This window comes from Centroberyx affinis, unplaced genomic scaffold (genome assembly GCF_046629955.1).
Source record: "Centroberyx affinis isolate AG114_WGS23_722 - 3 ecotype Tasmania unplaced genomic scaffold, CSIRO-AGI_Caff_v1 ptg004325l_1, whole genome shotgun sequence".
Taxonomy (NCBI): domain Eukaryota; kingdom Metazoa; phylum Chordata; class Actinopteri; order Beryciformes; family Berycidae; genus Centroberyx; species Centroberyx affinis.
This window is the reverse complement of record NW_027282032.1, coordinates 336,924-364,492: the sequence shown is the minus strand read 5'-3', so window position 1 is coordinate 364,492 and position 27,569 is coordinate 336,924. Positions and strand designations below refer to the sequence as shown.

At 42.4% G+C, this 27,569-nt stretch overlaps 1 protein-coding gene across 7 annotated transcripts; it reads left to right on the top strand.

Moving 5' to 3' along the window:
• The first annotated feature begins 1,597 nt into the window (after positions 1–1,597).
• col2a1a (collagen, type II, alpha 1a) lies at positions 1,598–27,042 on the top strand. 7 transcript variants are annotated; one of them, XM_071543507.1, is made up of 54 exons: positions 1,598–1,847; positions 4,170–4,364; positions 5,804–5,820; positions 6,001–6,033; positions 6,816–6,848; positions 7,068–7,121; positions 7,902–8,003; positions 8,816–8,893; positions 9,303–9,347; positions 9,539–9,592; positions 10,068–10,121; positions 10,721–10,774; positions 10,904–10,957; positions 11,062–11,115; positions 11,347–11,391; positions 11,514–11,567; positions 11,734–11,778; positions 12,368–12,421; positions 13,240–13,338; positions 13,479–13,523; positions 13,640–13,738; positions 13,892–13,945; positions 14,082–14,189; positions 14,274–14,327; positions 14,492–14,590; positions 14,824–14,877; positions 15,385–15,483; positions 15,732–15,785; positions 15,894–15,947; positions 16,144–16,197; positions 16,612–16,665; positions 17,494–17,538; positions 17,770–17,868; positions 18,174–18,281; positions 18,461–18,514; positions 18,664–18,717; positions 18,900–18,953; positions 19,729–19,782; positions 19,890–19,997; positions 20,169–20,222; positions 20,646–20,699; positions 20,813–20,974; positions 21,280–21,387; positions 22,009–22,116; positions 22,446–22,499; positions 22,695–22,802; positions 22,926–22,979; positions 23,124–23,231; positions 23,337–23,390; positions 24,053–24,160; positions 24,311–24,599; positions 24,792–24,979; positions 25,162–25,404; positions 25,553–27,042. In XM_071543507.1, the coding sequence occupies exons 1-54, from the start codon at positions 1,754–1,756 to the stop codon at positions 25,697–25,699; spliced, it is 4,461 nt and encodes a 1,486-aa protein (XP_071399608.1). In that variant the 5' UTR covers positions 1,598–1,753; the 3' UTR covers positions 25,700–27,042. The 7 variants fall into 7 exon arrangements, with proteins under 7 accessions (XP_071399608.1, XP_071399607.1, XP_071399606.1 ...); XM_071543506.1 differs by having other exon boundaries at positions 4,170–4,376; XM_071543505.1 differs by lacking the exon at positions 5,804–5,820 and having other exon boundaries at positions 4,170–4,396.
• Positions 27,043–27,569: the final 527 nt, after the last annotated feature.

Genomic DNA, 27,569 nt, shown 5'->3' with positions numbered 1-27,569 from the left:
TACTAGTCAACTATGCTGCATGGGCATGGAATCCCTCATTGATTGATGTTCAAAATTAATATTAAACTCAAGGGGAAACTTAATTCTAAATAATGCTCTGGCTCCTTTGCGGCTGTCACAAGCAGTGGCAGTAGGATTCGGCTCCTAACCGGTTCTCACAGCCTCTTGTCAACTGGTCTTTGTCCAAACAGACTGACCTCCTCTGAAAAAGTTGGACTGTAATGTGAACATGACATAACTGCACTGTTGATTGGTCAGCTCTACACTTTAAGGTTGTCTAAGGTCTGCAGATAATCCATAATCCAAGGTGCTAGATCCAAACGTACTCTGACCCCGTGTTGAATTCCCATGCCCTCAGAGTGAGTGCAGGGTTTCCATTATTCCAGTAGTTTAAGAATTTATTTTATCTTCCACCAGTGTGTGAAAAAACTTTGAGAACCTTTTATTAGTTCAAACGTAATTCATTTTCCTGTAGTAGCTAATTTGAGGTGAATCTTTATCGGGGCATTGTTAGGTTAATTATTTGGTCTGGCACACTGTATGACTGGCAGCTTAGTAGACAAACCAGGTAGAAGAATATGTTTCTTCCTTTTTCATCAATTCATTTAAAACACATTTAGTTTAATTGAACATTTAAAACACATATTAATTGTATGTATTTTATCATTATGATATCAAGTATGTTGTGAGTTTGGTGTAAATTGATATTATTGGTGAATGGCAACTCTAATATTCTATTTTCTATTTTCTATTTTTTATAGGTCTATTTTCTATTTTTTATAGTTATTTAAGTAATTTTGTAGGGTTCCCATTTAATATCATAGTGTCCCCCCTTATACAGTCCCAATACCCGTTTGGGACAGTCTGGCCTGTAAATCTTGTTCCAAAGACCAGGAATGGGGGCTTCCATGGATTTTTAGGAATGGATCTTAGAAGTTGACAATTATAATCCACACCGTTTCGATCTGCCCAAGAAGACAATACTGTAGTTGGTCCTTAATATTCCATAATTAGTTTCCAGTTGTTCAAGTGGTAGGCTAACAATAATTCACTTTACTAATAGTTAGATAGTTTTAATCTAGCCTATATATTGACAACACGACATAGACATAAATGACTTGATATTGCGTTTGTAGACTAACCCACTAGAGAATTATGAATTTATATAGTTTACTGTAACATCGATAACAGCCCTAAAATATTTAGATTGTACTCTGAACTCTGAACAGAAATCCAATTTATTGAATTCCCTCTGCTTTGAGATTTACTGACACATTTTGCAGGCGGTCGAGTGAGAGAAAGTCCTGTGCTCCGCTGGTGCTAACTCTGCATTCAATGTGAAAGTGAAGGTGCATCTCTTGGGCAGGCCGGGCCAAGCGGGTCAAGGGAGGAAGGAGAGAGAGAGAGAAAAAAAAAAAAAACCCCAGGGAGAATAGATGCTGATGGGCGGAGGGGAGGGAGATAAGGTTCGGGTTTCAGCTCGACTGGGGGTCTGGGGGAAGGACTGGTATTTTGGAATATACGAAGATCCATAGAAGGCACCGTGGACATAAAACCGCGGTTCTTGCCCTGACGCGGTGGGTGCAGAGTGCCGGCTGGGGCCCCGCGTTGGATTCCACTTAGATTTTGGAAGGGTTTGACTGCATGGTGCCATCGTAGTCTCTGGGAAACACACACTTACACACCACTGAGAGGCAGGTCTGCTCCGTCCCGTCATTTCTCACCCGAGCTCCTGCATGTCTAATATTTAGACATGTTCAGCTTTGTGGATTCAAGGACTGTTCTGCTACTTGTAGCATCCCAAGTTGTTTTACTATCCGTGGTCAGATGTCAGGAAGAGGACGACCGTAAGTTATGCATTTTTGTCTTGATTTTGTCTTTTTTTTATTTGCAAAATGTGGATTGTGGCGCTGATGACATTACCAACTTTTTTCTATCCACCCCAACCTTCTCTACCTGCTAAATACCTACCTGATATTTCAGAACAATCAAATCAAATGCCACTGGTATGATGTGAAATGTGAAGAGAGTGGATTCACAATGAGGAGCGCACCTCAAAGTTAGGCTACCTGTTGGGATGCCTTCTTTTGATGACTTTACCCAGTTAGAATGCATGCATTTTTGTTATTCACAATGCTAATGTGCAGGAATTCTGAATATCTTATTGTTTGGGTGAATACTTGAAGGTATCAGTGGTCTTTACAGTGAGACAGTGCCTTTCTCTCTGGAGGATAGGTGAGGCTGTCAAGGCACATCTGTGTGGGATGGAGGACCAGGTGAACAAGCCTCCATTTGTTCCCCACCTGGGTCCTACTGCTCAACAGGTTTCTCTCTGTGTTTCCTCTTAACCGCAGTGCCAGTTTGGCACTGCACATCTGCTTGATAGAGTTCATTAGCAAGCAAGCAGCCAGCACCGTTTAAATATATCCTTGCATGCTTTATTTGCCAATTTTTAGAGGACACTGGTCCTGTGGGTCTACATTCTAACACATTCAGCATTTTCTGAGAGTAACAGGTTTCCGTTTGTTGGAGCTATTTCAAATGTGGGCTTTACTGCTAATGAATGATATCTAGGGTAAACCTTGGCTGGAATAGACTTTGGGGTTTTCATGATGTGAAATGGCAGGGTCAGACGGTGCTTGACCCCAGACTAGCAGGCTCAAAGGGGAGCAGGAAGGGAGTGGCAGTCAGTAAGTCCATAAAGCAGAGGAGAGGCTGCACAGCAGGGAGACAAGAGATGATGGAGATACAGTATAATTCTGTTTGTAGGGAGATGGACTTTAACATTTGCTGCTCCACATTCCCTGTTATATCAAGCAGAGTTTCTATTAACTTTTAACACCTTCCTCTCTTGCAGTATTCATTCATTTTAGCAATGCATTATCCCACAAATGAAAATCGATAGTGGAGTAGAATGCAGCTAATTGCAAGGAGCCAAACCCGCCTCATTTGCGAACATAAATTAAACAGAATAGTCTTCTAACAGGTATGTGCTAAGAATCGCTTTCACATAACTGCTCAAAAGCAAATAGTAGCATTTAGTCGACCCAACCTTAAGCTGTATACATAAAACAAACCACCCATTCTTAATTCTCCAATGTGTTTGAACTGGCGCTTGACACAGCTATGAGATCCAGATGGAGAAATTTAGAAGGACCCCCTGTTTACTTAAGGCAGCAGCTTGTCAATTGGGCTCAGTCTTCCCGTGAGAGAGGCTCATTCATGTGAGCTGCACTGGTCACCAGAGAGCAGAGCAGGCCTGCAGGTTAAATATACTCTGCCCACGACGTGAAATACCTCGACCAGGACTTTAGACCTCACTGCTAAATGTAGCCTTTGTTGATTTAACACTTAATGCTGCTATAGCTTACAATTCTCCATATGATGATTTGGAATGAAAGCCTTTTCCTGCCTGCTTCTTCAGTTACAATGCAGAACTGATCCTTGTAAAATGTAGTTGTGCATTACAGCTACTGTTTTGTACCATTTTGTCAGTGTATTTTTAGGTGCCCAGTTAATACCTTGAATCAACAACTCTGCTAGAACAAGGCCTCTTTATCCATATTCAGGCCTTCAGCTAAAATACAGACCAAAGGTCAACATTGCGCGTGTTGAAATTTGTCTCATTATTTCAGCCTTCATGAGAGAAAAATATGAAAGCTAAATATACTTGCTGTCTCATATAGAAAAAGAAAGTGGCACACTCAATGTTCATATGCTGTGTTCCTGTGTTATGTCGGTTTTTGACTGTGAACTGATACTTTGCACTACTGTGTCTGTGGTGTTCAGAGCCTTCATTTGACGGAGGATAACTTTTTATCTTTCTGCTTCTTCCTCCCACTTCCCTCCCCTTCACTCACTTCTAACCCTGCCCTACTTCAATAACCACACCCCCCCTCCATCTCGCCCCCCACATTGTTGTGACTCCCCCCCACTTCCTCACCTTGCCCCTTCTCCCCCCACATCCTCTCTGTACTCGCACCTCCCAACCTCTCCTAAAAATAACTTTATCTTTTCTTTATACCACCTGCTGCACCAACCCACAACACTGTGTGAATTCCAATACTTCTTTATATCTAACCCTCCCTTGCACCTACCTTTCCGCCTTCCCACTGCTCCTATTCCTGTCCGTCTGCCATGCCCCCCCCACCCCCTGCTGGTTGCCACAGAGGAGGCAGGCGGCTGCATCCAAGATGGACAGAATTATAATGATAAGGATGTGTGGAAGCCGGAGCCGTGTCGCATCTGTGTGTGCGACAGCGGAGCGGTTCTGTGCGATGAGATAATCTGCGAGGAGATCAAAGAGTGTGCCAACCCCATCATCCCATCCGGAGAGTGCTGCCCCATCTGCCCTGCTGATGCCAGTGCCCCCATTGGTTGTAATTTATTTATTCACGTACCCATAAATAAATTACTCTTTACCTTGCCTTTATCTCACTCTGGCTAACACTTTGAATAGGGAACTATAGTAGCTGAGGGTCATAATATTCTGCCTGAGTTGGGCTCCTGTAGTCTGATGTCATCCATTCTAGTCTATATCAACAATTCAGCTACTGTAATACATTTTGGCATAAGCAATACATACATTGTACTTGTATGTAAAGTAATGGTCGGGATTAATTCTAAAGTATTTATTAAAGTATTACATGATGTTCCCTATTCCAAAGTGTTTCTGTGCTTGTTCTGGATGGAGACCAGTTAAGCAACATTATCAGGACTATCTCTCTCCCTATGGAAGTTATTGCCATATGAAGTTTGATGGATCCTGAGATGTCTTGTCTGGTTCTCACCTGAACCAGCGGAGATGCTTCCGCTTATTTCTACTAGTGACTGAGATGAAGCCTATTATCTCTGCTGCCTGGATTATTCTGAGCGCTCAATCACTGACTGATTTCACCTTCCACAAAATGAAAGTGTCTTGAGGTGAAATCACTCAGAGATTGGCTGAAGTCCACCCAACTTTTTACTTGTAAGGCTTCATATCAGCACTAGATAGACAAACCTGCCAACTGTTCCAGGCCTTGTGAAGAGCCGCTGTATTCCTGCGGTGTCTTCAGAAGCGCCTGGTCCACATTTGACTTGACACATGACATGGGAGACATGATTTAACAATTATGTAAGCAAATAGATACCAAGCTGTCAAAGAGAGAATATTTACAGGTATGTTGTCTATATGAATATGAATAATTCCATCAGAAAACACAAGTAGACCAAAATGTTTTTGCTGACGTCACACTTCCTGCTCAGTAATGGATCATCCAGGCTGTTAGAGATAGAATATGTTTAAGCTCATTTCAACATAATTTAGTTTCACAAATTTGTAATAAACAATCTTTCATAACCACATAATATACACAGTTTCCAAAAGAGCATTCTATCATTGGATGCCATGCTTTATTAGATAAGATATGATTTGTAATGCCCATTGGACAGCAGCCATTGCTATGGCTGTCAGAACTAGCTGTGCCTTTATAGTGATTGGATCCAAACACTTTCTGATTTGTGCAGCTTATTGTTAACATGATTACTTGTTACTACTGTCATTTTCATCTCCATGTCTATGCTTGCTTCTGCTTTATCCCTCTAAGAAACAATCATACTATTAAATCCAATCTGGATGGGTGCCTTGCTTTTGGGTTTGGTGAATGGTATTTGATCAGTGAATGGTGTTTGGCGTCATTAGATGCCATGTTGTTGCTGGTCTCAGTTCCTGACCACGAGAAACTGGACTTCTAAGCTGAAGTTTGCCAATTTTAATGTTGTTGTTCTTTCTTTTCCCTCATCGATCCATCTGCAACATCAGAGTCGATTGGTGCTAAGGTGAGGCAATGGGTTGTGGGAAAACACTGATATCCGCCCACACACAGAACAGATAGCAATGAACACGATATAATTATAAACAAATGAGCGTGCATTTGTTGTAAAATCTAGAGAATGAATTTAGTTTATTTCTGAAGGCAGTGTTTCAGACTCATGTTGTTCCTTTCTTTTATCAATCAGGGCCAGAAAGGCGAACCAGGAGAGATTGCAGATGTAAGTATGAATCTTCAGTAATGCTCCGTAGTGACTTAATGCTTCAAATACTCTCAACAGCTGCATCCAAACTCATTTTTGGACTGAGGATGAATCAACTGAGTTTGTTGCTTGTTTTGTTCCTATCCTTTTTATTTGAAATAAGTGAGCACATCTTTCTGTTTTGGGGCCTGTAACAATCATCAACACAATGTTCCAAGAACTTGCTGTTGAAAACAAAAATTGTACAGACTGACATTTTTACAGCCATCTAGACTTAGAGCTATCCACAAAGGCTGGAAGGGCACACAGCCTTTCATGTTATTGATTACCTCACTTTTATCTCTCTTTTTAAATTTTCCCCTGAAGAATCATCTGATCTCTAGAGTGGCAACTTCTCTTGCTGATAAGTGATTAGCTACAGTGTTTTTTGTTGGATTTCCACTGACAAAGGGGACAAAACCTCACATTCCTTGGACATAATGAACCCAATAAAATCCTCTTAGATCCTCTCAGCAACTTTCCTGCAAGTGCACATGGCAAGTGAACAAAGTCTGCCAAACGGAGGTTAAGAAGGGGTGATGTTTTGACCAAAACCTGTCCTGTCAAATGGCATCCTCATCATGTTGTGTTTTTGGCTTCATGTCCACCGCCAACAATGTTGGAATGTCCTTGTTCTGAATCTTGGTGGTTCAGAGACTGGCACAACCTGGCACAGCATGAAAGATTTGTCTTGTAATTAAGATTATTTTATCCCAAAAAACACAGAAAATTGAGAAAAGCTTTCTTTTTCCTTTGTGCAGGTTGTAGGACCAAAAGGACCACCAGGCCCTATGGTAAATATTACAGTCTTTTCATTCATTTTAGGGAGCTCATTAAGAAAATACATGCAAAATATAGCCTAAAATATTAATATTTATTATCTTTATTCGTTACTTAACTAAGCAATGTTTAATGATGCAGTTTCTTGGTGCACTATACAATGCATCTTGTCCTGAAAAGCAGTTTTAACAATACTGTGAATCCTGCTGACACAAATATCTTTGTCTCTGCAGGGCCCCCCAGGAGAGCAGGGAACACGCGGAGAGGCTGGCGCTAAGGGTGATAAGGTAAGAAACAACACATTTTGTGACCAAACAAAAACTCCTGCAATCTGCTCAGTGGGCGATACAGAAGAATTAATTAATTGTCTGTATAAGATCTCATTCTTTTCTATTAATGCTCAGCTAAATACTTGGCCAGCAAACACAGGTTCTGATGATTATTATAAATTAACTGTTACAGCGTTCTGTATGTGAGCAAGTGCTTGAATGTCCAACTCTGCCCATCATGGAACAAATATCAGACTGACCTCTTCCATACACATTTCTGTTTTGAATAGCATGAAGCACCTACTAGTTTGGGACTTGAACATAATGGTTCAAAGGAACAAGTATGAAGCCTGTAGCATTAAATTAATGCTGAGGTCTTAATAGTTACAAAGAGACAAGGAAGGATGTCCGAAGACCTTGCCGGTTGAAACGTTGCATTAAATTCTTTGGGAGCTTATATTCAGTGTGCGGACATCCTTCCTTGTCTCTTTGTAGTTGCTGATTTTGTCCTGCACCTGTACCCAACTTGGGTTGAATGTGTACACCATTCCACGTTTTCTACGAGGTCTTAATAGTGAACATTAACCTGAATCACACATACAGCAGATGGGTGAAGCAGGACAGGTGCAGTTGTAGCTACAGCCAAGTTTTGAACTTTACTTTAAACTCATCTCAGATAACTATGAAGTCTGTTATGCTATTGTTTCTTTAATTCTCCAAGTGACAGGTGACTTACTGGATATGGTAAGATGATTAATTAACAGTTCAATTTGTTTATCGCTTCCTCTTTTTCCCTAGGGAAATCCTGGACCAAGAGGCAGAGATGGTGAGCCTGGCACCCCAGGAAACCCCGGCCCCCCTGGACCACCCGGACCCAACGGACCACCAGGGCTTGGAGGGGTGAGTCTGAGGACACTGGTGTAACACATGGCATAAACCACAATTTACCAAGTCTGTCTTTCCTCCTGGGAATTAACTCCCAACTCCATAGCATTACCCTCATTACTCTCAATGATTGGCAAAATAAATAAAACGGGTGTAAAATCTATAGGAATGTCATAATGGTATTCTGCTAAGATAAATCCTTCTGCTAGGCCATGATTAGTATCTTTTCCATTATTAAATCTCTTATTTTCTCCATTTGCATTTTTTTTTATTGATAGTTTTTGCATTCAAATATATGACAAGAGACTAAACACTGACATACTACATATACGTACTGTTGGACAATGTTAGACAACACTAATCTTTAACATAAAACAGTAGATCATTTTCTTTTTATTAAGTCCAGTCTGAATCTTCCCTTTCCATTTGGACTTTATAATGTGGCTAGATCCATACAGGGAAACACCTCAAAATGAGTCCACGAGATGATTTTTTAAGGGCACTTTTCACACAGTAACAAAAAGAAAGAAAGAAAGAAACAAACAAACAAGCAGTTGAGCACACTATAGATCTACTGTCCCAAAGAGACTATCTTCAATATATGCTTTCTCAAAAATATCTTGGCTGATGGTGAAAAAAAGAATTGGTGCTTTATTTTATTAGGAAGAGGTGAGCATGTTAGGCAGATTTCTCTACTTTCTTTATTATGGTAGGGAAGCACTGAGTTACCATTTAAACCCTTAATGCCTCAGTAGGCAGCTTTGACTTCAGATCAGTTAAACTGGATAAACTGTCTGACAGCCTCTGTCTGTCTCATGTGTTTACAGAACTTTGCTGCTCAGATGGCTGGTGGATTTGATGAGAAGGCTGGAGGCGCTCAGATGGGAGTGATGCAAGGACCAATGGTGAGAACTGTGGACTGTAGGGGAAGACAGACTGATTTACACGACATCTGTCACAGTGCCATGACCTCATTATTGACATTTAGCTTGGCTGAGAGTGACTGCTGAACATAATGGTAAAAAATAAACTGAATAAATTACTGTGCCAAATATAGATTTACAGATATTGTTGCAACACTGCCGCCTAGTGGCCAATTATTTCTACTCCACGATACTGTGATAGAAATATCATTCACTGAAATCCTCTGAACACTGAATTGAGTCCATGTTACATTTAATATAAACGTCATTGACATTGAATGATGAATGCTTTATTTAAACCACTTATTTGACAATTTTGTCTCATTGCGTGGGAAAAACTAAATGCTAGTTATACTAATATACCTCTGTGTGTCTTGTGTTTCTGTCACAGGGCCCTATGGGTCCCCGCGGCCCCCCCGGCCCTACTGGAGCTCCTGTAAGTAGAAACAACACTTATTTAAAATGTCTGTAGACAATAATGTTGACTGATGATTATGATCCTCCACAAGCTCTAAATCATAATGTGATTGGTCATTATGATTGGTTAGCTTATATGGAAATTTACTGGTATTTGTTAAATAATATAATAAATTCCTAATACTTTGCTCTATTCCACCTCTATTCTAGGGCCCACAGGGTTTCCAAGGTAACCCTGGAGAGACTGGAGAGCCTGGTTCTGCTGTAAGTATTAATAGCTATCCCAGAATGCATCTCTTTGTGTTTTATGGATAGCCAGTTAGACTGTATACATGGCATTTAATGGCTAAGTTCAGGGTTCACCAACAGCACCTACCTTTATAATGAAAAAATGGCACTTCTTATCATAAGCCTATACCTAAGTTCATTTTGACTTAAAATATTCAGCTTTGATGCTGATACTGCAACTATTCTACAGATCTATTTCTGTTTTAAATTGGTCCAACCCTGTCTGACTTCTCTGACCTGGTGGATGCAGGAGTGCTCAGATGGAAAGTATGGGCATAATTGCTGTCAAAACCCACAAATTGTGTATGGATGCTAAGGAAATAGTTAAACAGATGGACACTGAACAGGGTTTTCAGGGTTTTCAGGGTTTTACAGAGGCCTTTCTAATGTCTGTACATGGAGCAAGTGGATAAACGTCCGTAACGATTTGTCTTCCTTTGTCTGATTACAGGGATCCATGGGACCTCGCGGACCACCTGGACCATCTGGAAAACCAGGAAGTGATGTAAGTGTTGTGGCTTCATCTACAAACTGACATATCAGATACTTTTGGGATGCACCAAATAGTCACATGTCTGAAACACAAGCCCGCAGAAACCCACACACACAAGCACAAATCCCACTGTTAGATGGAGTCCTTTGATCAACAGTAGCAGGTCAGGGTCAAAGGTCAAAGGTCCAAAGTAATACGATTTATATTAACAAACAAATGCAAAGCATTTCCTAAAAACATGTTGACTGCCATTCTATGTTCCAAATAACAACACAACCATATCATTTATTTCCCCCTATTATTTCACACTGATGTTAAGAGTCAGTCTGTGTCTATGTCTCATTCCACCATATTAATAGCTTTTAATAAGCCTTTTCATCTAACAGACTGCCCATTTATTATATAGCCTAAAATGTGTGCACAGTACAAACACATATGTGCCACCAGGGGGCACTGTCTATCTCCCAACAACATTCATGACAGTGATGAATACCCCAAAACAGGCTGCATGCACAGCTTCCTACCACAGTACAATACAGTGCAGCTACACCTCATCATGCAGCTGATGATCTGCTGTGTGTTAACAAGTGATCATTCCTGTTTGTTTCTAGGGTGAGGCTGGCAAACCTGGAAAATCTGGTGAGCGCGGACCTGCTGGACCTCAGGTGAGCAAACCCATCTGTAAATTATCAATAATTAATCATTTCCATATTTTAATGTATTACCAATACTATTGGTAGATGAAATAGTCCTCAAGCCAATGCTTCATTCCCGGATTTGTGCCTTTATTTCAGGGAGCTCGTGGATTCCCTGGAACTCCTGGTCTTCCTGGAATCAAAGGACACAGAGTAAGTGTTTCTCTCATCTCCACACAAATAGATGCTCATTGATCAGACCTAATAATTGACTGATGTCCTAATGAGTTTTGTTGTGTTTTTCTGTCTCTTTGTAGGGTCACCCTGGTCTGGATGGAGCCAAGGGAGAGAATGGCGCTGCAGGAGCCAAAGTAAGACCATCGCATCGCCTGTCAATCATATTCTCTTCTTGAAATGTCAAATATCACATTTTCATATGTTAAGTGCTAATGTAACTGTCTGCTCCAAGCTTCAGTCCATAGGTCTCTTCCACAGACTCCAGATTTCCATTGTTTAGCCAATATGCATAGCCATTAACTCAGGTTTAGGTTAAACCATTTTTAAAACCTGAGACTAACTATTCTGATCTCTCTCCTTTTTAGGGAGAGGGTGGCGCTCCCGGAGAGAACGGTGCCCCTGGACCCATGGTACGTTTTCATGAAACAGTGACAGACTGAGAGATAATTAGGTGCATGAATTAATGTTATATATTTTATCATGAACTGATCGAGTTCTGCCTTCATCTCTGTATTCGTATTTCCTGTCATAGGGCCCACGTGGTCTGCCTGGTGAGAGAGGACGTCCCGGAGCCGCTGGATCTGCTGTGAGTAACGGCCTCATATCTACTTCAATCAGCTGAACAGTGCTCAGTATTTTCTGTATAGTTTGCTGTACACTGTGTTTTGCAACTTGGAATAGTTTGGACAGTTATAATTTCATGGTCTCTTCACTGTGACTGGTGAACCCATTCTTGTCTTGTCTGTTTTCAGGGTGCCCGTGGAAATGATGGCTTGCCTGGTCCTGCTGGTCCTCCTGTACGTATCATACTCCCTACACTGCTCCCAATATACTGTTTCACATAAAGCATTTTATATTTCTTTTGAGTGATATTGTTATTGGAAGATAGCACAACTAGAAAGTGATGAGACGTGAACCCTAGACCACGAAGTTCTCTTTTCCCCTTAGTGGTAATAAAATAACACTAATTTGGACCATGTGAGTTGAATGCCCAGACCAGGGGGTTCTTCTCAAGGTTCCCTATCAAAACAAAATAATAATACTAACTGGGGTGGAGTAAAGAACAAGGAGGCCAGACCAGGCGCGCGAGTTGGATGCCCAGACCAGGGGGTTCTTCTCGAAGTTCTCTTCTCCCCTTAGTGGTAATAAAATAACACTAATCTGGACCATGTGAGTTGAATGCCCAGACCAGGGGGTTCTTGTGGAGGTTCTCTTCTCACTCTATCAAAAGGAGCGAGGTGCAATCTATTTTGCGGTGGATGGCCAGCGCCTAACCTGGATAGCTCTGATAAAAAGCCCTTCTGTTCTTTGAATCAGTTGTGGTCAGAGCTCTGGGTAAACATCTACACACAACCAATCTAACTTGGAAACTGTTCCTTCCTACAGGGACCTGTCGGCCCTGCTGGAGCTCCCGGTTTCCCAGGATCCCCAGGAGCCAAGGTTTGCACAATTCAGATTATTCTCCTCTCTTTGTTTTCCGCAGCAGACTCTATGTGTTGAAGTAGAGCAATTCAAGCTGGGTGAGTGTCACTTGAATTTATTGACCACTTGTGGTGCTCAGCATCTTCATGTTCTGCCTCACCATGCAGTCAATTCTTCCTATGGGACTCTCTAAAAGCTGATCCTCTTATAATGACTCACTTTTATCAGCTGTTTCTTTCAGTCTGTATACACAGAATCATATCGCATCACATCACATATGTTGGTGTTGTTAATAACTTATGTGACAGAAGATTGAAAATCCTTATTTATTTCATTCCATAATATATAACATAACATTTAATAAACATAAACGTTTAAAGATTTTTGGAACTATTTTTCATCCTGTAATGATCAAAATCAGTAGCATTTTATACAATTTACATCATAATCAGTTTCTCAAGGAAGAAAAAGATTCATAAAGATTTGATTAACTTTCTTGCGATGAGAATGTTAGATAAATTTGTCTTGCATTTCAAACAGCTCCATTTTACATTGCAAGCATGTAAGAACAGACAAATGGTTGCAAAATACATCACTATCTTGCACTCTTATAAGGATCTATTATTGTGCCTTATGGTTCTTGATCTGTTTTGTTTTGCCATAAGCACTGACAAAATACAGCGGTAGCAAACTGTCTGATAACAGTTGTACAGTCACACTTACTGCACTTGGCCTCTAGCCTATCTAGATTGTGTGTATTAGTTCAGCATCTTAATGAGATGTAGGATCGATGAGTTTCTCCTTCTGTTAAGCATAAATACCTTGTGTCCTGTCAGGGAGAGGCCGGTCCTACTGGCGCCCGAGGATCAGAGGGAGCACAGGGACCCCGCGGAGAGGCTGGTACCCCAGGATCTCCTGGACCCGCTGGAGCATCTGTGCGTACCTTGGCTCAGTGAAAGCTTCATTCTGAATCTCCATATATATACATTTTGATTTTCTCATAGGACAATCCCACTCATTACACTAGCTTTGTTGCTCCACATTAATGTATTTTTTTCTGTCATTGTCCCTATAGGGTAACCCCGGTACTGATGGTATTCCTGGAGCTAAAGGATCTGCTGTAAGTACATTCTCTTAACTTGCAGTCCTGCATTATCTTCTCTTGCTATATAATTATGAATTTGTATTTGTGTTTTACTTGATTCTCAAGTTTGTCTGTCTCTTTCTTCCCTGAAGGGTGGTCCTGGTATTGCTGGTGCTCCTGGGTTCCCAGGCCCCCGTGGCCCACCTGGACCTCAGGGAGCAACAGGACCTCTTGGGCCCAAGGGACAGTCTGTAAGTCACTGGGGAATCAGCTGAAAATTGTTGTGATTCCAAGTGATTCAGTCAGTGTTAGTGTGATACATGTATTCATATATATACATATTTGTGGTCATATTGTTATGGTTATTTATTGTCATGACCATCATCTCTCTTTTCCTTGCTTAGGGAGACCCTGGTATTCCTGGATTCAAAGGTGAAGCTGGACCCAAGGGAGAGCTTGTGAGTTGCTCAGTTGCTACTTGATTTCAGTGATTATAACATAACAAACATGTCTTAACATATATTCCAAATGGAATTAGACAAAAAAAAAGAAAGAAAAATGGACAAATTATACTTATATCTCTTCATCTTCCAGGGCCCTGCTGGTCCTCTAGGTGCCCCTGGCCCTGCTGGTGAGGAGGGAAAGAGAGGAGCCAGAGGAGAGCCTGGTTCTGCTGGACCACTCGGACCTCCTGGAGAGAGAGTGAGTAATCTGGATATACAATAATATTGGGAAATAATAACATTATGAATAGACTGTTGTATCTAATTGTTTGATTGTTTCCAGGGAGCTCCTGGTAACCGTGGTTTCCCCGGTCAAGATGGTCTTGCTGGTGCTAAGGTGGGTCTTCCTTAAAATGGTAGAAGATCAGAACTCTTTTCAGCTCATAGACTTCACCAATACAGTACTTTACCAGTATTTCTACAAGATTCCGTCCATGCCAGTTGTTATGATATATGATGTATGATGTATGATGTATGATGTATGATGTATGTCTTCTGCAGGGAGCCCCTGGTGACCGTGGTGTTCCTGGCGCTGCTGGCCCTAAGGGAGCCACTGGAGACCCAGGACGCACAGGAGAGTCTGGTCTCCCTGGAGCCAGAGTGAGTACTGTTCCCCCGCTCATTACCACCCCAGACCCCAGAAAGTGTCACTCACTTTTAGCCTCTGTAGTGTATAAAAACTCACCAGAGGGATATTTAGTATGATTGGTTTGATTGATTTAAGCATTATGCATAATAATTGTCCTCAGCAGAATTATGTACATTGTCAAGACCATCCTTGACCCTCCTACTTCTTGAAAGATGCTGACAGTCTGTATGTGTGGCTGTTATAGGGTCTCACTGGTCGTCCTGGAGATGCTGGTCCCCAAGGCAAAGTTGGACCCTCTGTAAGTACAACTCTAACTTAGAGAGTAGTCTCTAACTACAAGACAATGTTCTGTTTTTATTAATTTCCAAGCAAAAACTTTTCAATGACACTATTCACTAAAGCAGAACTGCAGAGCATAATACAAAATGGCACAGCAACACCAGTAACATTGCCTATAATTTCATTTAGACTCCATTCACACTGTAGCTTTTTAGAGCCTATCATTTCATTTAGACCCCATTCATGCTGCAGCTTTTTACAGCCTATTCACATGAGAGCAGCACATTCACATGCTTTCCTGCCAGGCACAGAGTCTGAGGTGCAAGCATTGCCAACCAAAGCCACAAGCAGCAATTTAGGGTCAAGAAGAGCAACTACACTTTCTTTTTTTTTGCATGCTAGCATAATCATTATTTTTGCAGGCAAACACAACATCATGAGCACAGACCTAGTTTCCTCTCCCAATTCGGGGGCTATCTATGGGTTCAGGTGTTGATTTTGGGATTGTGCCTTGTGTCTGTGACAGGGTGCCTCTGGTGAGGATGGTCGCCCTGGCCCACCCGGTCCTCAGGGAGCCCGTGGACAGCCAGGAGTGATGGGATTCCCCGGACCAAAGGGAGCCAATGTAAGTGTCTCAGGGTTTTTGACAAGAGTAAAACTTCATAAGTTCGGAAAGGCGGGGGCATCTTCACCATTACACATGGAAATACAACATGTTCGCACAACATAAGGAAAACTTGATAATATACAGTGAAATTACATACATGTCTAGATCTATTAAAGTTGCCAAATAGCATTACTGTCTATAGCCATGCAGCACTTGATGCCCAAGAGTCTCTCCACAGACCAACTAACAGGGTTTTTCTTCAACAGGGTGAACCCGGCAAGGCAGGAGAGAAGGGTCTTTTGGGTCGCACTGGTTTGAGAGTAAGTATATTTTCTCCCTAAAATAAATTCCATTAACCTTTACAAATGATTTCTTTTTTTCTGTCACACTTCACATTTTAAATGCCTTCCATTGCTGTCTGTGAACAGGGTCTGCCTGGAAAAGATGGTGAGACTGGTGCTGGTGGACCTCCCGGCCCTGCTGTGAGTATTTCATTCATGACTTAGGAGTCTGGGATTACCACACTAAAAGCTATCCTTATAGTACCAGCCATCCAAGGGCAATATAATACAATATAATAATTAACTGTTGTAAGACTTGTGCTTACCTTCAGCTGAGAGTTTACAGACTCTTAATTTGCCTTCCTGGGTTGATAACCTGCGTTTGGGTCTCTCCTAGGGACCTGCTGGAGAGAGAGGAGAGCAAGGACAGCCTGGACCTTCCGGTTTCCAGGTGAGATTACTTTCCTGTTAAACCCCAGATATATCTGTCCTAAAAAACATCCAATATAGGCCCATAACATCCATAACAACCAAACCCCAAACCTCAAATTCTTTCTGCCAGTGCTCATAACAGAAATCAGTGACAGTGACATCCAGTTTTTCCCAGTCACAAGTGTGTATTTCCATACTGTTACAGTATAATGAGTACTAGATATACTCACATGGTAAACCTATATACATTCAAGCATCAAGGAAACAGAGCAGAAGGAAAGAAACATTTCATCAACATCACTTTGAGCATTATAGAGTGCTTGACGGCTTACCATGCAGAATTGTTTACTTCTGAAAACATCAGACCTATAAGCAGTGACTCAGTCTGCCTTTAAGCATATCATGTAACTCATCGCTTGTTGTTGTTGACCAGGGTCTGCCTGGACCTTCTGGACCCCCAGGAGAGGCAGGAAAGCCTGGTGACCAGGTGAGCATCTACTCTGCTTTCACATGTTTTATGCAAACCAATTGCTGGTCAATTGATGGATCTATAGGTTGATCTTTGTTTGCACTTCACATTAAAGATAATATTCAGATATTCAAAAAGCATATTCGGTCAAGCATCAGGTGATATAAATATTCAGTCTGGTTTTTGCAGCTAGAAGGCACTTGGAGAGCGTAAACCTCCACCAATGCTTAACAATTCTCCAACTTGCTGTTACACCCAAAGACATCAGACTTATCACTTAAATTTTAAGTTAAATTGATTTGTTGACCCTGCAAACATACTCTTGGGATTTGGAATCAGTCTCTATCTCTGTTAGTTTTGTAGTTACAACAAAAAAACATAATCGGTGATAATTGTTCTTCTCTGTCCACCGAATTCCATGTTATTAGTGTTGTTAGTAACAGGGCTGAGATGTAACCTCTTTGGCAAGGATAATAATGAATAATAATAATAATGATTGTAAAACCCCAATCCATGATTGCAGTATGATCCTCTGTTTGAGATGTTGTCGCCCCACTAATGGCTTTGATTATACCATGATTTATTGGATTAAAGTTATTTTCCAGTGTGAAAATTACTGTCTGAGCTGTTGATACAAAGACTGACAGTATGTGATAGATAAAAACAACTTTTACATAGATTTTTTTCTTTTATTTTTTTTATTGATTCAAAACTTATCTTCCATTTACAAGTCATACTTTTCAAGGACATATGTGAATAGATGGTCTAATAAATGAATTAAAGACTGCACCTTTAATAGATCTCATGTAAAGCCACTGTAGCTAACTGTCTCTTTTCCCTCTGTAGGGTGTTCCTGGAGAGGGTGGAGCTGCTGGTGCTGTTGGACCCAGAGTGAGTTTCCATGTCCAGGGTTCTTTTCTTCATAAGGCCATGCAATGATTTCAAAACACATATTACTGCACACATATAGCAAATTATGACATGTATATACCATTGTTACACTGTATATAATGCCTTTTATGGGGCTTTTATACAGCAAGACATTCAATTACTCCAACTACTAGGAATTACTACCAGTTCCTGTTTCTCCTATTCATTCCCTGTGTGTTTGCTCCCTGGTAGGGTGAGCGTGGTTTCCCTGGTGAGAGGGGTGGTGCTGGACCTCAGGGTCTTCAGGGACCTCGTGGACTTCCTGGAACTCCTGGAACTGATGGACCCAAGGTGAGTGGACACCTTTTGACAGATTTTGCCTCCATTGGAGTTATTGGTCAACTGTCTTTGTCATGGGCCAATAAGTATCCTCTATACCTGGCTGTACAGCATCTCCTCCACACGTGTTTAAGTTATTCACCAGGTCCCAAGTGCAGTTTGACAGAACTTGTATACTAGATTTTAGGTTGCAATTCCAGAACAACATATCATCTCCTACCAAGGCTTTTCTATGCCATCTCATCTCCATAATGCAACCAGTCAGGTTCAGTTAGGCCCACTCATACTAATCCAGCTGGCTTCTTCCTCTCCTCCAGGGAGCCATTGGACCAGCTGGCGCTCCTGGATCCCAGGGACCGCCCGGCCTGCAGGGTATGCCAGGAGAGAGAGGAGCGGGTGGCATCTCCGGACCCAAGGGAGACAGAGTGAGTAACAGATTCTTTTACAGCTGTAACAGTGGACTTTCATATCATCCTTATGGACTGTTTCACGAGTGAAACAGTAGTATATAGCATCTAATATGGTACATTTAAAGGAGCAAATGGCTTGACTCGAGGTCTGTCTGTCTTATGATACACATGCTGACTTCCTCTCTGTCCAACAGGGAGACAACGGAGAGAAGGGACCCGAGGGAGCTCCTGGAAAGGACGGTTCTAGAGTGAGTTCAAAATAGATCCTTATTTTCTTGTTCTTTCAATATCGTCAGAGAGTGATGCTACATTGGTTTGCTTCCTCTGATCACTCTTTAACTCTCCTCTCTCCATCTTTTTTCTCTTCTCTCTCCATCTACGGTCTCTTCCTTCTCAGGGTTTGACTGGTCCCATTGGTCCTCCTGGCCCAGCTGGACCCAACGGTGCCAAGGTAAGAAGAACATTGTCACCCTTTTGAGGTTTATAGGGGTAATTTGATGATTTTACTTGTAAGATCATCTGGTGAATTTGAATATTGGAGCCCATTTTAATTAAAATGACCAGTGCATGTAGTATACATTCATGCTCTGTGTGTATTTGGTTGCTTTGAGTAACTGTTTCTTTTCCTCCCAGGGTGAGACTGGACCTTCTGGCCCTACTGGTGCTGCCGGTGCTCGTGGTGCTCCTGTAAGTCCCTCCCAGTGTCTATTTCTTGTTATATACAGACTTTGCCACACTATGCTAACTGATTTGCTGTATAGAACAGTATTCCTCAGCTGGTGTGTGTGTCTCAGACTGAGCTCAGGCTTGCCTTCAGATTTTGTTCAAATTTTAAGAGAATGAAGGCAAAATGAAATGAAGGATTAATTTCCTCAAGACAGTTTTGCCAATTGACAGAGGATCACACATATTTTCTCACTTTCTGTGATACTTCCAAACAATCAATAACTTGGTGTGTGCCGTGGGCTTTTGTGTCTCTCCGAAGTGTACTGCAGTTCTAAGAAAGTGTGGAGAAACACTGGCGTAGAGAGAATCATGTCTTTAATAAACACTAGTCTAGTCTAATCCACTCTCAAAAATAATAATATACCCTGGATTGAGTGTGATGCCATTGCTCTGAATTTAGGTTTTTTGACTCTGTCTACCAGACAGAGAGATAATAAAAAAATTGGGGAGCAAACCCTCAACCTCAGGACAGACACTCTAAGAGTTGGTCCAGTGAAAAATAGACTAGTCATTGCTCCAAACCAGTGAAATTGACTACTTGCTCAGTGCTTTCTCATGCAAGCACCTCTCACTGTCCAATTGCAGAGGATCGTAGACATTGTTTCCCTATAACAGGCTTTTCTTTTACTATAGTTATATAACACATAGTTTTGTTTATATAAAGAACATGAATACAATATCTGCAAATCTCAGTCCAAGCTTGTATTGACCCTCAGTGTCTTCTGTCCTCTTGCAGGGCGACCGTGGTGAGAACGGGCCTCCTGGGCCTGCTGGCTTTGCCGGGCCTCCTGTAAGTAAAATCACCACAATACTATTTGTTCCAATGAAGAAAAGATAAAATATTTAATCTGCGGTACTGTTCACTATTGGTCATTACAATTCTCTTTATATATCTAGGGTGCAGATGGTCAGCCTGGTGCCAAGGGAGAGATTGGTGAGGGTGGACAGAAGGGAGATGCTGGTGCTCCTGGACCTCAGGGACCTTCTGGAGCCCCTGGACCCGTGGTGGGTACTCGACCTCGGCCCAAAACATGTCCTGAAAACGGGCTAAATGACACTAGCCTGAACGCTGGAAACATCTTATACTTTGCCGCACAAGTTTCTGAAGTACTTAAAACACACCCCGGTCTTATATAAACACGATTAATTGTTGTTTGCTGTTTCTCTCTTTTTCAGGGACCCACTGGTGTTAATGGACCTAAAGGAGCCCGTGGTGCTCAGGGAGCTCCTGTAAGCAATTCCTATTTTTTCTTTATCACATGAACAAACTGGCACAGACTACTTAAATTGAACACATGTATAGATTATACAGCAAGACTAGTAGTCAATGGAATCAATGGAGTCTATGGACAGCATAATGTCGGCAGTATCGAATGGCTCTCAATGGCTAGATTCTGTTCATTCAAAAAGCCAGATAGGTCATTTCGTTAAGTTCAGTTTATTCACATAGAGGGAGAGAAGGTGTTTAGACTGAAGGCCAGAACAGTATGAAATAAAATGCATGACTGGTCCTTTCCACATACAGTATATTGAGTCCTTTATAGTTATCTCTTAACATCCTTATAATAGAGTAACAGGTAATAGAGTAATAGGTGGATATATCAGATAGCTCAGTTGTGTTTATATTGACTGAACTCTTACTGTCATTTGTAGGGTGCTACCGGTTTCCCTGGTGCTGCTGGAAGAGTTGGATCTCCTGGCCCCAATGTGAGTATATAATCATAAACAAAAATCACAACTGGGGAATCTTATTTCTTTAATCAGCATGTCATGTATTTCTGCTGTTACTCCTACTGAGCTTCTCTCTCTTTCCATCGCAGGGTAATCCTGGTGCTTCTGGCCCTGCTGGTCCTTCTGGTAAAGACGGTCCTAAGGGTGCTCGTGGTGACACTGGCACCCCAGGCAGACAGGGAGACGCTGGGCTTCGTGGACCTGCTGGCACCCCAGGAGAGAAGGGAGAGCCTGGAGAGGATGGACCCCCTGTGAGTCTGAGTCTCCCACTTTCGATTTGACGCACTTCAAGTAACTTTCACTAAGTGGGTGCACATCATCTGTGACACCCATAGACTGTAAAAAAAGGCTATTTTTGGATAGCAGCTATTCCAGCCTGCTATCCACAAGGGACAAAATAAACTTCAAACTTTGAGGGACATTATGACCATATCACCATAGAGTTTTATTTATCAATTTATTCCACTAGAACTATACCTTACTGACATGAGAACGTGGTCTCTGCAGCTCAGCAAGAACATTTATCCTAACTCAGTCTTCTCTCTTTCTTCTGTAGGGTCCCGATGGGCCTTCAGGTCCCCAGGGTCTGGCTGGATCTCGTGGTATTGTTGGTCTGCCTGGTCAGCGTGGAGAGAGAGGCTTCCCTGGTCTCCCTGGACCTTCTGTACGTTTATTCATCCAGATATTTGCTGTTCAGTTGTGTGACTATGAAAATTTGCTTGCCTGGGGCCTGGCCCTGTAACACTTTCAAAATCTGTCTGAGGTCTGAAGCCTGGTCACATCTCAGGGTTTTTACAAAGTCACACGCTGAGAGATAAAATCCATGAATTTCGCTGAAATATGAAGAATTATGTGATACAGGCTTTAATCTTAGTGCAAGTTTGCCTAAGGTTTGCAGGCTAGCTTACTCTTGTCAGTTAGATTTTCAGGATTATCCTCAGGACTGGTGATTCTATTGCAAGCCTTACTGAATCAATACAAAATATTGATCCACTAACATAAGTGTACATTCAGGCACATTCTCACTTTATAGTTTCTCTCAGTAGCGAATCCATTGGAAGTCAGAGGATTACTCTGGGCTCTGAATATCACAGGAACCATTGACAACTGATGAAAGTCAAACAATGTCCTCTGGTCCTCTGCTCTATACAAACATCAACTATCTACTACACACTGAGATAAAGCCAACTGCATGTATTATGCATTCTATTAGACCAGTCTGTGTGTAAAATCTACTGTTCCTGCCTCAATGTGACTCTGATACAATATTTTCCTTCATGATCAGGGAGAGCCTGGTAAGCAGGGAGCTCCAGGTGGTGGCGGTGACCGTGGACCCCCTGGACCTGTGGGACCCCCTGGACTGACTGGACCTGCTGGAGAGACTGGAAGAGAGGTCAGAACTAAACAACAATAACATTGTCAACAACATACAGCACCAAAAAACATAATCTGTAAACCATAAATAATGGGAGAGCATCAGGAGCACATCCAGTGTTTCATGGTTGTACAAACAGTGATCATATCTACACTATTAGAAATACAATGATCATATTTACAATATGGGAAATAAGTCATTTACCTTTATTATTTCATCCTGATCATTCTACATTAAACAGGCAATCAAACAAACAAATGACAAACAACAAAGAACCACCCATTATGTACATTGCTCTCTCATTATTGCATGTCATTTAATCAAAAAATGATGCTTCTGTGTTTCAGGGCAACCCTGGATCAGATGGACCCCCTGGTAGGGATGGAGCTCTTGGAGTCAAGGTGAGAGACAGCTTGACTTAAAAATCTGGATCCAGTTCAGCCAATCACCACTGTTCAAAAGTACAAAAGTCTATTGGATCTGCTGTTTTACAGCAACTGCTTCATTAAGAAGAGAGTTTTGTGGATGTTGTTGATAACTGGACAACCATGGTTGAATGCTGTTATCCTGAGTCATGACCATGTGCCCTCCTACAGGGAGAGCGTGGTAACACTGGTCCTGCTGGGGCCCCTGGAGCTCCTGGCTCCCCCGGTGCCCCTGGTCCCGTTGGTCCCCTCGGCAAGCAAGGAGACAGAGGAGAGTCTGTGAGTAACACAACACACAGAGCATGTTGCCAGGGGAAAAGTGTTTTTAGCGTTGTGCACTGATTCATACATTTAATGTTAATGTAATGGAGCACTGAAACTGTTCTTTCTTTCTTCCTTCAGGGTGCTCAAGGACCTGCTGGACCCTCAGGACCAGCTGGCGCTAGAGGAATGGCTGTGAGTACCATCAGCTCTAACTGCTAATATATCATTAAGTTTCATTAGGTCCTTATATGCTTTGATTTGGACCATTAAATATACTACACATATGCAGCCATATGTTTTGGTGCACTATTAATACATCACACACCTTTATTTCAGGGACCCCAAGGACCACGTGGAGACAAGGGAGAGGGTGGCGAGGCAGGAGAGAGGGGACAGAAGGGTCACCGTGGTTTCACTGGTCTGCAGGGTCTTCCTGGACCTCCTGTAAGTGATCCAGCAGTTCATCCCTGCCGTAAAACCTTTCACCCTGCTGTATCTTTGCATGGCCTGTATGTTCTACCATCTAATCTGTTGTATTTGTCCAAACAGGGTCCCGCTGGAGATTCTGGATCTTCTGGACCTGCCGGACCAAGTGGCTCCAAGGTGAGAAAACTGGGTAAAAGGGAAGAATGATGGAAAAGAAAAACTCTTATTATATTCCTTCCTACAGATAGGACAGTCTGCTTTAACATCCAAGTTATATGTGATGGTAATGAAGGGCGCAGGTTAGTCTCTTTGTAATTCTCCAATCACCTAACAAAGTACGGGACAGAAAAGGCGATGTGCTTTAATTACCCACCGCTGTGATAAGATGGACAGCTAAGGATTTTTGTAATTACTCTCCGCGATGGTGGAGGAAGACAGACGGGAGAGACCATTATTTGTAAAGCCACTCCTGCTGAGATCAGAAATGGACTGTAATATCAATTTGAGATTAGCTAAGCACTGTGCGCGATAACGGAAATGATGGGAAATGTCACCACACGAATAATCTTTATGCATAACAAGGTAAAACAGTCTGGAGGAGATAGGGGTAATAGAAGAAGACTGCTGCCGCATTTGCACTGCATTATCAGATGAACTGATGTTTTCAGAGCCAGCATGCATACAGCACAATCATTCAAAGTGACCGATATTATAGTTGTACAATTTGAACAAAAAAACACAATTTCAGTATGTTTCAGGTGAACTATGTCATACAGCTCTACTAAGACATGTTAGTATCCACCGGCTTTTACTTTGATTAACACTCACTGTCTCTGTAGGGACCTCCTGGACCAGTCGGACCTGCTGGCAAAGATGGATCAAACGGACAGCCTGGCCCCATTGGACCTCCCGGACCTCGTGGACGCTCTGGAGAGTCTGGTCCTGCTGTGAGTAACATGCAGCAGCCTTAGAGAAACAAAATCTGAGAGTACTGTACACATGACATAAGGCGGTTGAATAACCACCACAGGCCTATGTATTATTTCACTCCTGTCTTGATATTCCCTGATCCATTCCTTGTTTTCTCCCACCTTCAGGGTCCTCCTGGTAACCCCGGACCCCCTGGTCCTCCCGGTCCTCCTGGCCCCGGCATCGACATGTCTGCCTTCGCCGGCCTGTCTCAGCCTGAGAAGTCCCCTGATCCTCTCAGGTACATGAGGGCCGATGAGGCCTCCAGCTCTCTGAGGCAGCACGATGTTGAGGTGGATGCCACACTCAAGTCCATCAACAACCAGATCGAGAACATTCGCAGCCCCGACGGCACCCAGAAGAACCCCGCCCGCAGCTGCAGAGACCTTAAACTGTGCCACCCTGAGTGGAAGAGCGGTAAGCAGGGGTAGTGGGCAAAAGATGCAGGGGAAGAGACTTTGGGGTAGATTTGGTATTAATACATTTACATTTTAGGCATTTGGTTGACATTCAGAGTGACTTACATTGAGTTATACAGGACCACAGACAAGGAAAACAGTGTGTTACGCATCAATATGAATCTAACCCACTCCTCTCTCATCTCTCCAGGTGACTACTGGGTTGATCCCAACATTGGCAGCACAGCTGATGCCATCAAGGCCTTCTGTAACATGGAGACTGGAGAGACCTGCATCTACCCAAGCATAGCCAAGGTGCCAAAGAAGAACTGGTGGTCAAGCAAGAGCAAGGACCGCAAGCACGTCTGGTTCGGAGAGACCATGAACGGAGGATTCCACGTGAGTCCACTTATATGATTTCCCTCCTGATAACATCTTTCTCTCTCAAATTCTTGATCAGTCCATCATGTTAAAACTGAGATGTAGAATTCTCTTACTTCTGCACATTGGCCAAATGATTTTGCTCTACATGAAAACAGTTGGTTATGATTAACACCCCAACCTGCTGTCTGGCCCTACAGTTCAGCTACGCTCAGGACGGCCCTGCCGCCAACGCTGCCAGTGTCCAGCTGACCTTCTTGAGGCTCCTGTCCACGGAAGCGTCTCAGAACATCACTTACCACTGCAAGAACAGCGTTGCCTACATGGACCAGGCCACAGGCAACCTGAAGAAGGCTCTGCTGCTGCAGGGCTCCAACGATGTGGAGATCCGCGCAGAGGGCAACAGCCGCTTCACATATGGCGTGTTGGAGGATGGCTGCAAGGTGAGGACTAATGGCTGCAAGATGGAGCATGATGTGTTCAGCTAGGGAATATTGAACAAATGTAGAGTGCAAACTGTCTCTTTAGCCTTATATGTGACTGTTGATAAGACTGTTGGTTAACACATTTCTCTACTCTCTCAACCAACAGAAACATACAGGCCAGTGGGGCAAGACCGTCTTTGAGTACAAAACACAGAAGACCTCCCGTCTGCCCATCGTGGACATTGCTCCCATGGACATCGGAGGAGCGGATCAGGAGTTTGGAGTGGACGTAGGCGCAGTCTGCTTCTTGTAAAGTGGAATATCACAACGGCCCGAAAAAAAAAAAACATGAAATAAAATAACTCAACCATGAAACATTACACACACTTCCACAATAAAGAAGACAGGAAATTATAAAAGAAAATTGATACTTTTTCTCTCACAAAGAAGTGCTCTCCAAGTTGTACTCCCTGGATGTTAGCACTGAAGGGCACCGGCAATATCTGTACATCACACCAGCATTCCCTGTCAACCCGCTTCCTGAGATCCAGTCATGTTTCCCATGGCCCACTGTTGACGGGAATGAGTCAGAGCCAGGAGGAAGAGGGACCAAGCGAACAAGTGATGGAGAACAGAAACATGACTCGATGTCACTTATTTATTTTCTAACCTAAATGGGCAGTTGAGGTAGGACTGGGCGGGTTTACTATGCAAGTAAGACAAGCCCCTTCCACTACAGAACAGCAACACAAGCCTCTGCCCCAGTCCTACTCCACCTCCCTCCCTGTTTCCCTCCTGACCCACAAATACGGCATTTTGAATCAATGTAGACCAAAAGAATATTCTCAGTTAGTAAAATCAAATCCAGGTGCTCCAGACTTGTCCATCGTGAGCAGGAGCAAAACTTTTACTGTGTATTATAAATCCTTGGTTCTATTGTTGTAAAAGTCTGTGTTTATAAACAACCAGATGGTTTTATATATATTTCCACATTATGTGTGTACATGTGTCTATATGCACACCAACACTTTTTGGAAAGTGAGGTTTCATTTGGGATGTATGTTTCATTGTCCTGTACCCCTTGACTGCCCATCAGAAGAAGGCGTTTTTACCCAGTTATCATCCAAAATTGTGACAAATTTGAGGGAAATTTGTTTTGCTTTTATTGTAGCCATCCTGATTGTTTAAAGCTACCTCACGCTGAAAAACAAAGTGAAAATGTTGACCTTAAATCTGAGCTGACCAAAAATTAGCTTTCAGGTGGATCTGGGGCTGAACGGCCATCTTTGCTTTGGGTTGCTCTCTCTTCAGAAGGTGCTATGAGTTCTGTAATTCAGTCTTCGCCATTGTTCCCCAAACGCCCCCAATTCCCACTAGCCTCACACCACACACACACTCCACCCTGGAGGACAGGTGCAGTAGGGTAAGACAGGGGAGATAGGGGCTACTGGGAGGCCTCCTCTGGAGTCCAGACCCCAAAGGTGAACCGCTTGGCTCCGAGGAAAGCCGCTCAAAACAACCAGGGTGGGTTGTCTCTGTGTGTGTGAGGGTGTGTATATTTTTTTTTTTATTATTAATTTTATTATGATCATTTTTGTTTTGTTTATTTTGTTACACTTTTAATTGATGTAAATTGGAAATAAAAGGAAAAACGAATTAACAATGAAGTTGATTTTTAATTGAGCTTTTGAATAAAAACAGAAATGGCGTGGGGATGTATTCTCTTCATTCTACAGAACCTTTCATGTGTACTTTAATGTCTTTTTTTTGCCATAGTTGTATTTCTTGAGAGGTCAGTTACTCTTGAATGTGAGTGCATAGTCTGTGTGTGTGCGTGTGTGTGTGTGTGTGCGCATGTTTGAGACTGTGATGCAAGTGTGTATTTTAATATGAGAGAATCTCATAACAAAAGGAACAAAAGTACTGTATCACTCTCTGGCTTCAGGGTGGGGTTGGGCATGGTTGGCTCCTGTTTGTTTGATCTAATAGGCATAAATAAAGGAAAGAAAATTATGTTGACTGGAATTAAGTATTTTGTAGAGTAATGTGTCAAAGTTGCATCAAAACAGTCGCATCACTACTTGTCTGTACTATCGCCAGCTTTCTCTCCGTTCTCTCAGTCTGTCCTCTAAATAAAAGTTAGACTCAAGCTTCCACAGTAACATATTCTTATTCAAAAGGAT

Bases quoted from the DNA above. Each gene is read 5' to 3' on its own strand.
- col2a1a (XM_071543504.1), top strand. From the start codon at position 1,754: ATGTTCAGCTTTGTGGATTCAAGGACTGTTCTGCTACTTGTAGCATCC. The intron at 10,122-10,720 runs GTAAGTGTTGTG...GTTTGTTTCTAG, and splicing joins CTGGAAAACCAGGAAGTGAT to GGTGAGGCTGGCAAACCTGG. The intron at 21,388-22,008 runs GTACGTTTATTC...CTTCATGATCAG, and splicing joins CTGGTCTCCCTGGACCTTCT to GGAGAGCCTGGTAAGCAGGG.